The 11,447-nt window shown below is 34.1% G+C and overlaps 1 protein-coding gene across 2 annotated transcripts; it reads right to left on the minus strand.

Moving 5' to 3' along the window:
• Positions 1 to 1,483: 1,483 nt before the first annotated feature.
• LOC110600716 (phosphoribosylaminoimidazole carboxylase, chloroplastic) lies at positions 1,484 to 7,553 on the minus strand. Of its 2 annotated transcripts, XM_021737558.2 has the most exons (15): positions 7,175 to 7,553; positions 6,877 to 7,092; positions 6,310 to 6,421; positions 5,426 to 5,488; positions 5,188 to 5,326; positions 4,571 to 4,700; positions 4,258 to 4,405; positions 3,969 to 4,142; positions 3,667 to 3,754; positions 3,464 to 3,580; positions 2,799 to 2,896; positions 2,544 to 2,661; positions 2,367 to 2,461; positions 2,074 to 2,180; positions 1,484 to 1,963 (listed from the first exon to the last, which is right to left on the minus strand). In XM_021737558.2, the coding sequence occupies exons 1-15, from the start codon at positions 7,405 to 7,407 to the stop codon at positions 1,870 to 1,872; spliced, it is 1,932 nt and encodes a 643-aa protein (XP_021593250.1). In that variant the 5' UTR covers positions 7,408 to 7,553; the 3' UTR covers positions 1,484 to 1,869. The 2 variants fall into 2 exon arrangements, with proteins under 2 accessions (XP_021593250.1, XP_021593251.1); XM_021737559.2 differs by lacking the exon at positions 7,175 to 7,553 and having other exon boundaries at positions 6,310 to 6,425; positions 6,877 to 7,060.
• Between the last annotated feature and the right edge of the window lie 3,894 nt (positions 7,554 to 11,447).

Here is an 11,447-nt window from a genome sequence, read left to right on the forward strand (position 1 = left end):
TCGGCTCATCGACTAAAAGCAAGAGTTCACGAAATATGGTCAGTTCAGCTCGGAAAAAACGAAACAAAATTTAGTTGGCTAAAGCTATGAAGAAAAGCAGTATCAGTACTTCATCCATGACAGAGAAAGAACAAGTATGAGTAAAAAACAAGAATTTCATTAAAAGAAAAGTACATTACAGCACGTTACAAAGGCCTACACTACGGGATGAAAGACTATCCTTAAAGGATTTACATAACCACATACATCATCATCTACGTTTACATCACTGACATCTGCTCTACTATCTTAGTCTTAATTCCGGGGACTACCCTAGTACGGAAAGCGAGCCCTACAGGTCGGCTGAGCTCTGTCTCGTTATTATAGGGGAATTGAACAAGTTGATTCCCATAAGCATTTCTCACTGTTCCCCTAGGCAAACGTTCGGTTACCCAAGTGTGATGCACGGTACATTCGAACAAGCTCAGATATTATATGCCGGCCGTGCACCACACATGAAAAACATAAGTCTTCGAGTTACGGCACAGAAGAGATCACAAAGCATACATTCGAAGAAATCGATGGAGACTTGACTGAGTGCAGCTGATCTCAGTCCCTCGTAACGTAAGCACCCCACACTGAAGGAAACAATAAGCTGATCTTTCTCGCCACTTCCATTTATATCAAAAGAAGATAACAGGGGCATCGGAGAAATTTCTTTCTCGAGGGAAGGCAAAGTTAGAGCAAACTCCCCAACAGCCCAGAACCTCTTTGGAGCCCGGACAACTAACAGAGGAGGAGGCCGGCCAGACGACCTGGGTAAAACAGTCTCAGCAGCTTGCCGAATAGTCCCACCCATCGGCCGCCCTACCAGAAGGATCTCCAAAGCACCGTCCAGACTCCTTAGAGGTAACAGCACCGGAACACGAACAGGCGCGGTCATAATGGTTCTTGATATTCACCCCCTCGGCAGTGGGAGCAATAACTACCGAGAAGGTGAAGGGGCAATTGATGACCGCTGGATTTCTTCACCCCGGACCAGGGGCTTGACCACAACCAAAGGCCCATAACGTAGAGGCCCACGCACCTGATATGCACAACAAGCCTGGCTCATTCAACCTTCAAAGCCGGGCTCAATCAAGCTTCTTCACTCAGACCGGCCCAGTCCGCGACCAGCAGGCCCTCTCCTCTCAGGCTCAGCGTCCGGCCCGACTCTCGGCCCAGCCCAGTATCCAGAGCCATACTCAGACAGCCTAGCAGATCCGCTCGAGCGTACGCACGGGGAGAATCAGAGGCCGTTACGCATGGAGCAGGCGGCTGATACCCTCGTACGCCCGAATCTGTATGTCAGAGACGCGTGTCCCAATCATGGAGAGGCCTTTACACGTCACCAGCAAGCATAGCGAAATGGATAAAAGGGGAGTCCCCTCCCCAGAAAGTTCAAGTTTATTTTTAAATACCAAAACTCTTGTAAAACCCCATTCTATTGGATCTCAGATCATCAGAAGGATTTGTTGAAACATCTACCAACACCTTCGAAAAATAGCGTGTATTATGAAACTGGCATTTTTCATGTTAGCATTTGGATCCTCTTTGTATATGAAATCATCAAAGCATTCAGTTGTCTTCCTTTGCATCTTGGAGATGAAGAATATGCAAATATTAACTTCAATTGATTGATCAATCAAGGAAAAATTTGATAATCTCATAAGGCTTCAAAATTTGTTCTCCCTCCAAACTTGATCCACCTTCCCCTTCCCCTTCTGCCCTTTCCAATCTGCTATGGACTTCCTAACATGTTTACTCTTAATGCTCTTCTGATATCTGATTCTTGTGTCTATGTTAATAAGTTCAAACAATCAAGGAATACAGCGAGTGGCGTAATTGCACTCAAGGATTCAAATAAGATTCCCATCCATCTCTTTGTAACTTCTCAGCCTTTTTCAACACTTCATCCCTCGTGTCTTCTTGATACTGGCTCATTCTGCACATATAAATACAGATTATACAAGGGAACTAAAATCACTACACCATTGTTTCTCACAAAACACACATACAGAGAGAAGGGAAAAGAGAAATAAAGAGGGAGATGACCTTGCTAATAGGTCAGAATCACCAACTCCCAACATCCTTACAGCCAACAAACCTGCATTTGTAGCATTGTTTATTGCTACAGTTGCAACAGGAACACCCCTCGGCATCTGCAAAATAATATACATGGGGCGTCATGCTTAGCACATACAGATTCAGAGAATGATGTCACAATAGAAAAGAATCCCACCAAATCTCAGATGGCAATTAACACATTAAGATCAGACTCTTCTCAAGTTCAATACATCCAATTTGTGAAACATGTTACTAGTTAAATTACAGGGATTATGCTCTACCTGCACAATCGACAAGAGGGAATCCATTCCATCCAATGAGGAAGCACGTACAGGGACACCAATAACAGGTAAAGGAGTAAGTGAAGCTACCATCCCTAAAATTCAAACCAATGCTTACTTAGGACCAATAAGACATTTGATGATGCAATAAAATTTATACACAACATAGAAACTAGCCTGGCAAGTGGGCTGCACCACCAGCACCAGCAATAATGATCTGAATCCCTTGATCCCGTGCAGCTAAGGCATAAGAGAACATCATTTCAGGAGTTCGATGAGCCGACACTATTCTTACCTATGAAGGTCAAATATAATTAGTAATGATCTGGAGAAAGTAAAAAATAAAATAAAAAATGCAATTAAAATAAAAGGGAGAAAGAGAGTCCAGTGCTGGTGAATTGCACGAAAAAGGAAAAGTATTATATAGCTAACCTCATAAGGCACACCAAACATATTCAAAATCCTGGCAGCATCCTTCATTACAGGAAGATCTGAATCAGAGCCCATAATGATCCCAACACGTGGTGTAACTGCATATCAGCGACAATGGGGTAATGGTCAATGATTATATCAAAACTTTCCCAAAGCAAATATATGTAGATGTTAAATATTCAAACGAAGTACATTAATTTCATAGATATACACAACATAGTTGAACTAGATTTGTGGATAGGGTCCCAGAAGTGAGATGCAAGCAACAATTAGAAAAAAAAATGTCCAAGCAGCTCTGGAACCAAGTGAAGCAGACAACAGCTTCATGTGTGATTATTTTATAATTGATTAAAATGGTGATTTCTACTACAAGGGACTTCTAGAAATTTTGCATCCAGACAAGGTGAAGAAAAACCATACGAGTTGATAGAGCAGAGGACAACTGGCTAAGACACTGCATTAAATGCTACATTAATTCATCCCATTTGTGACTACATCTATATTCATCTTCTAGAAAATTTACATTTGGAAAGGGTGAGAAAAGCCACAAAACTGAATGGCAGAATAAGCCATAAGTTCAGCTTGCTTTTCTTGTTCCATCAAAATCATACTAGGCAACAAAAGTGGGATCGAGTCATGTTACCAAGTCTTCAAAGCAAACATACCAACAGATGGACTATCAGAACCCTCATCTTTCAACATTGAATTTAGCCGTGCTTCCACAATGCCCATAGAAGGACCAATAATAGTGATATGCCCCATCTTTCTTTGCCTTCGCATTTCTGGAAAATCAATATCACCAATGAAGAAACAGAAAAAGTTGACCAATTTAATTGTGGCACAAGGAAATGACAATAGGCAAACTAACCTGGCTTATCATACCAATGAACAGTAGCCCCTTGTACATTTAATGCCCTTCCAATAAGCTGATGAGCCAAGTGGAAACCAGGTTCTCCCTGAAAGCATGTATATTGGAATTTATTTTAATTTTGGACTAAGACTGGGTGCCTTGTAGCACCAGCTTTTGATGTAAGCTTCTCTCTATCTCTCTCAGCCTGCACTGAATTTCTCACAGAGTGGCTCCAGATTCCTAATTCTTTACACCCATATACATAGGAAGGGGGCATTGGCAGGACAACGAAATGGAAACAAAAGATAAAGCCATTTTACCTCATCTTCACCCAATAAATTGTACATTATAGCTGCTGGAGTCTTCATTGATGGATCACCAAGTGGAAGACCCACAACAGCTCGCAGATGCTGTTCAAATTGTGAAGTGTAGCAGGACTCAATTGTGTGATGACCACTATTATGAGGTCTAGGAGCTACTTCATTAAGAAGAATCTACCAAAATAAGATGCAAAAATCAACAAATACAGTAAAGAAGCTGCATCAAGTTGCTGAAACTAAGATGAAAATGGATTTCATTACAGAATCAATGAAACAAGAGAATAATCACCTGACCATCACTTGTCAAAAACAACTCAACTGCAAACACACCAGCACCTTCTAGTGAACTAACAGCTTTGTAGGAAACATCAGTGGCAAGTTTCCTGATCTTCCATGGAACATCAGCAGGTGCCTTGACTATGTGACATATGTTTTCCCTACAAGACTCAATAATCCCCAGTCAGTTGTAAATGGATGCAGAATTATTATTTGCAAATCAATAGCAAATATGTGTGGCAAACACAAAAAATTGATTACACTTGAATGCAACACAAACCCAATAGTTATTAACAGAACATGAAAATACAGAATTGCTATCTTACTTGTGAATAGTTTCAACAACAGGATAGCACAATATAGAGTTGTCTCTTCCTCTAGCCACAATGACAGCTAGTTCCTTTACGAAGGGTGCCCATTTCTCAACATATAAACCACGATCAAAACCTCCAAGAGCTGGGGTAAAAAAAACATGCACTTTTAGATAATAAGCACATAATGAAACTCAATGAAATCATGCTATAAATGCAAACATAAAAAAAGCATAGCAAGTATTGGTTTGTAAAAACAAGATGATGTCTACATTAGACAAAAATGGTAGAATCACCCAATGACCTTTAAAGGAATTGACCTTTCCCAAATTTAATTCACAGTTCAGACATCATACTTATTTCCAATGCCCTGAATCTGATAGCTTCATCTCATATTATTTTTCAATCTAAGTATCAGACAACCTGCACAAGTGTGTAACATCATGTAAAATTACAAAGGACCTTTCTCTCCAATGACAGCTCTTGGATAGGTGGGCAAGAAAATTTCTAATGACTAATAACAGCCAGAAAAGACAATTATAGTAGAGCATGGCTTAACACTGAATTGAGAAACTAAATTATATAGCACCCCTAATCTTTGGGCATTTGCATCATCACTAGAAAAACTTTACCAGTTACAGCAGAAGAAAGATCCTCTTCACTCTTAGCAACTGCATTTCCTCTCCCATCATAAGCTAATCTTTTGCTTTTGATCATAAGTGGATAACCAAACAGGTCACCTGCCCTTTTGGCACCGTCTAGATCATCTATCTGTCGTTATCATTACCAATTTTCAATTAACAGATGCTTAAAAAAATCACAGCATGTAATGTTCTTTAGAGATGTGCTTAAGAACTTATCATTTCCCACCTGCATAAACTCAGGAAGTGGTATTCCATGCCGAGAAAAATGAACCTTTTGGAGATATTTATCCTGCAAGATTGAAGCAATGGTCCAACTAAATATTCATGTTTGCTTAAGATGAATAAACAAAGAACTTGCTTCATATTTAGAAAATTAATAAGAGGACAACAAATATTTCTAACAGATTGCCAATAGAATTGAATAAAGAATGTAATGCCAAAACAAATAGAATATACATTTGTAAAAAATTAAGAAGGTTTTGCTCAAAAATGATACAACAAAGTCTCCTATACTCTAACATACAAGCTAACCACTGTGGGTACTTATCAATCATTGGATTGCACAATAGAGGAACAAGGTCTTGAAGGGGGTAACACAACCATCCAAAAAGCATTGAGCCATGAGTCAACAAAATGCATAAAGACCTATGCAGACAATGAGACTCCTAGACCATTTGAATAGAAATAGAATAGGTCATTATATGTCAATGTAAAAATTAAGGCAAGGTTCAATAGATAAAACTTAACCATCAAAAATTAATGCAGTAACATGCACATTAAATTTTTCCTAAAGAAGAAATCCCCCAAAATTAACTCATGTTCTGCTAAAAGAGCATTAAGAATAGAACCATTCCATGATCCATAAGCATTAGCACTAGCTAAAAAGTTAAGTTTAAATTCCAGAGAAAGTACAATAAATGGCTCATTCAGTCCTAAGCTAAAGAGCAAATCCCTCAAACTTAACTCATGTTTTGCTAAAAAAGCATCAAGAAAAGAGACATTCCATAAACCATAACCATGAGCTAAAAAGTTAAATAAAACAAATTGCACATTACTAGCAGAATAGCATAGTTTGAAAGATGGAATATATTGATATGAAAAGGGAGATACTTGGATAATTCGAATAGTAGAGGCTTTTGGTTGGCAATCAACTCCTTGCTGCTCAAGCTTTTCTAGCGTAGCAACATCAACATGTTCAATCTCAACTGTCAATACTCCACATCTAACTACCAATAAGGAATTAGCATGTAAATACATAAACTCCAAATATTTAAAGAAAACACAATTAAACTTAGCAAATGTACACACGCATACACACGCATAACAACATTGAACGATATAGTGAAAATACAAAAGGTACTAAAGACTAATTATTTGAGGCTATGTAGCTTTGGGGATCCCTTTATTTGATTTAGACTAATTATGCTGCTACTACTTTTATCTGAAAGGTTCTTATTTTGTTTTTTGGGTATTCTGAAAGCTTTTTGGTAGTGATTTCTATTCTATAGGTCAAGTGATACAATTTCAGAGGCCTTACAGTGAAAGGTTGTCGACCCTTTAGACTAAAACACACGAAGTGTTAACAGTTAAAAGTAATGGCGTGAAAAATGGAATTGAAACGCCAATAATTAATATAATATTAGATAGAAATATAGGGAAAATTAATAAAGATTTAACCTTTTGGCGAATTCCTGAACCGTAGCACTGTCATCAAAACTCCCGACCATGTGATGATAAGCAAGAGAACTAGCTGGGCAATTCACAAGGGGATCCAAAACCATTACTTTAATGGCCATTTGGGAAGCTGCTTGGCACAGCATACGACCCAATTGTCCCCCTCCCAAAACACCAACAATCATTGTAGATAATCCATGGACAGGCATTTCATCGTTCCTAAAATCCATATCAATTAACTGTTTAAAATTCATAATGGAACAGAAATTGATTCAAAATCGTTGGCGTTTCAGCTTATGACCTGGGAGAAGTCTCGTGAGATTCAAGCGACGCTTGGCAATGGAAAACTGGATTGAAGCGTTGTTGAGACTGCTTCAGCTGCAAAGAAGAAGAAGAAAGAGGGGATTGAGACCTCTCTTTGTCCATGGGAAAGGAAAGAGATTTTGGTGGTGTTCGTGGAGAGAAACAAGTCCTGAAGAAGCTATAATCGGAACTGGTAATTTTGATTATCGGGGAAGCTTGTTGCAGCAGCATTGTGCGAATGTGACAACTAACACCTGATTTTAGGGTTTAAGAAAGAAATACACTGTAAATTTGCTAGTGGAGCAGACACAGCACTGTTTTCGGTGCTATTACTTACACCGGGAAAACCTCAGCGGCCCGAGACTGTTTAAAAGTAATAAGATGTTTTCAAGATTTGAATTTTCATTTGCAATACAGAGAAATTATTGTTTAGTTTTGTGAGTTTTTAATATTTAATATCTCTCATTTATTTTAATAACTAAATTATTATTATTTTAAAATTATATAAACTAAAAAAAAAAATTTCTCTAAAACTTTTAAATTTTAACATTTTCACTTGGTTGTAAAGATAGTGTTAAGTATTGACTCATGATGTTTAATTGACAATGCAGCATTTTGCTTAACCATGAAATCATGCATTCCCTTTGATGTAAACAAGACATTCGATTGTGTGGAGTGTCCATATTTTGAATTATATGCTCTTGATGTTTGGCTTTTATAGCACTATGATTATCTGGATCATTGAATGTGTTACTTCTATCTCTTATTCTGTTCAGATTAATGAATACAAGACATGCTACATCACACTCTCTAGAGGGCTTAGATAGGGAGATCCTCTCTCACCCTTACTCTTCCTCTTTTGCATTGAAAGTCTTTCTCATTGTATTAGAAATAGCTATATCACATCTGTTATTGGCTGATGACTCCATTCTCTACTCAAAAGTGTCTGTAGAGGAAACAAGAAAAGTTGATTATGTATTGTGCAAATACGCAGAGACTAGCAGTCAAACTATTAATTTTCAAAAATTATACCTCATTTTCAGCAAAAATAATTTCCAAGATCTTAGAAAGAATATTGTATATATTCTATAGATTAATAAATAAGATACCCCATAAAAAATTTTGAGTCTGCCTACGGATATCCCAAAGTCTAAATCCCAAATTTTCTCTTTCATCAAAAGTCATATTCCAATAAGGCTATGGGATGGAAGGAACACCTTTTTTCTAAAAGAGGGAGAGAAGTACTCATGAAATCAGTTTTGACAACCATCCCAATGTATACAATGTCAGCTTCTAGAATTCCATCAAGCTTTTGTGGTTCTATTAATTCCATCATCTCAAATTTCTAGTGGGTCAATAGCAGGAGGACCACAAGGTCCATTGGACATAATGGGAGTCCATGTGTGAGCCAAAGACAAAAGGAGGGCTTGGTTTTCGCAACTCAGAAGATTTAATATGACTCTGCTAGCAAAACAAGGTTGGAGGCTCATTGATCAACCGAATACACTTCTTGCTAGTCTTAAAAGGAAACTACTATCCTCACTCATCCTTCATGAAGGCCAATGAGTGCTACAGGCCGTCCTGGGGTTGGAAAAATATCATTTGGGGAAGGCAAATTCTAAGTAGAGGAGTTCGGTGGCAGGTCAGAAATGGTAGATCAATCATGTGCAAGGAAGATATCTGGATTCTTAATTCCTTTACAAACAAACCTAAAGTTAAACAGGAGCACAATCAGTAGATCCATTGAGTTTACTAGCTCATGCACCCATCTTCACATTGTTGGAATATTGATTTAATTAAAAATATGTTTGTTGAAGAGGACGCTAATAATATCCTCTTTATTCCTGTTGGTCTTTGCAAGCAGGAAGATCGTATGGTATGACACTTTAATAGATATGGTAGATACATAATAAAATATGGGTATCAGATAGCACGTCAAATCAATAAAGAGAGACTTAATGCAACTGTTGCAAGCCATGGACCGAGATCTCAATAATTTTAGAGCCTTTTCTGAAAAAGAGTTTGGGATATTAAACTCTCAACTAAGTTAGCTATTTTTGAAGCTGTTTTTGAACTCGGTGATGTCATTTTACCTTAAAAAAAAAAAAATCAAAACTGTTTTTGAAGCAAAATTAAGAATTATAGATCTTTCTTAATGTTTTGTAAAGAAAGCAAATCTTACTAAACAGATTTCCAAAACCACCTCACTGTTTGATATCTCTAATTTCAGTTTTTATTGTTTTAGTTCTTTTCTTTTTTACCAAACAGATTTTTATTCGACCATTTTCCTTTCTTTTGTCATCTTTGATTAGAATGGTTTATATTTCCATAAGTATCTAAAAGTGCAATTAATATAATTTTATGATTTAAGTTTAATCAATACATAGTGTGAATTTTTTTAAAGCATGCATAAATCAATTAAAATTCATATGAAATTCTTTGAGTGTAAAAATATTTGGTGAGTTTCAATCATATATTGTTAAGTTAGTGATGGCAAAGGAATTTGAAATTTGTAAATATAGGTGGGTGCATTGCAAAATTACACTTTACTTTTAAACTAGTAGATTTTTCGCGGATATTAAAATATTTTATATTATTATTATATAGAATTATATGAAGTTATTTTATAAAATAATATAAATTTATTTTATAAAAATAATATTTTTTATATAAATTTACTCCGCTTATAAAAAGAATAAATTATTTAATAAAATAAAATTTTAGTTTGACAATATTTTATGTAATTATTTTTATTAATTTTTTAATTATTTTATATTTTAACACAATTAATATTTTTTTATAATAATTTTAATTGATTATATATATTTATATTATATAATTATTCACATTAAGAAATAAAAATATATAACATTTGTTAATTAAATTATATTAAATATGATTTCAAAAAATTATCAGATCAATACACTAATACTTCTGTGAAATAGTAAAAATTTTTTATATAATATTTTATTATAAACTTATATATATATATAAATTATCTAAATATATTTTTATATGATAATTATCCAGCTTTTATAAATATATTTTTAATATTCTATTGATTATTAAAATAAAAAATGCAATAAATATTTTTTAATAATAATATACAATAAAACTTTATTATAATATTAATAATATATTATATTAGAAAATAGTAAAAAATTAAAAAGGTTAATAACAATTAATATAATAAATTATACTTGTTATATTAAAAATTTGAAAATAAAAAAATATATATTGATGATAAAAATAATAAATTATATTAATTATTATTTTATATAGAAATAAAATTAAAAATATAAAAAATTGTAAATTTGTACCAACTACATAATTATATAAAGTTAACTATGCACTTAGTAATCTTTCAATATATTTATTATTATTCACCTAAAATAGAAAAATGTACCATCAATTAATTAATAAGGTTGTTTATAATTTTTTTAAATTTATTTATTATTAAAAATAAAAAATATATATATATATATTAAAAATTTTTATTTTATTGTGATTAATATATTATATTAAAAAAATTATAAAAAATTAAAAAATCACATACTAATAATAATAATAATAAATTAAAAATTATTTATAAATTATAATAATAAAAATAATAAATTATATTATTATGGACATATTAATTAATAATTTTATTAAATATAAAAATATAATTTAAAAATAAAATATATATTAAGAGTGACATTTGATACAAATATATAAATTTATGAGTGACATTTGACATCCAGTATAAATATATTATTTGTTAATTTCTATATAAGTTATTTTAAATTCAGCTTTATATATATATATATATATAACGTTTTGAAAATTCTCAATAATTTTGTACTTAAATTCAGTTAAGTTGCTAGAACTCAAATCACCGAAGAAAAGAAAAATAAAAAGAAATGATATTTACGGAGAGATGGATTGAACCCACAGGTGTAGCATGGAATAATTTTTCAATATCCCATCTAGATAATCCCATTTTTCCACTTTTGAAAATTCTTCTTCAATTTATCCCTAAAAAGCTGACCACCACTTGCTCCCAATAATGTCAGCTTCAACCATCAGTCATGGTTGTTACGCTTACCTCTTGTGGATTAGGTAAATTTACATTGCATTCAGCCGACCAAATCCTTAAGCAGATCAAATCGATCTATACTATAAATGTACAAGATTTTATATGAGTTCCATTCTATATGTCATGTGTGTCCATATAGAACCGTTATAGCTAAATTTTTCAGATCAGTTGATATCTTGCAGGTAACAATCAG

This window comes from Manihot esculenta, chromosome 15, assembly GCF_001659605.2.
Source record: "Manihot esculenta cultivar AM560-2 chromosome 15, M.esculenta_v8, whole genome shotgun sequence".
Taxonomy (NCBI): domain Eukaryota; kingdom Viridiplantae; phylum Streptophyta; class Magnoliopsida; order Malpighiales; family Euphorbiaceae; genus Manihot; species Manihot esculenta.

Excerpts from the sequence above, each read along its gene's own strand:
- LOC110600716 (XM_021737558.2), bottom strand. The coding sequence starts at position 7,407 with ATGCTGCTGCAACAAGCTTCCCCGATAATCAAAATTACCAGTTCCGAT. Across the intron at positions 5,327-5,425 it reads CACTTCCTGAGTTTATGCAG|ATAGATGATCTAGACGGTGC; the intron begins GTGGGAAATGAT and ends TGATAACGACAG. Across the intron at positions 3,581-3,666 it reads TCATTGGTATGATAAGCCAG|AAATGCGAAGGCAAAGAAAG; the intron begins GTTAGTTTGCCT and ends TTGATTTTCCAG.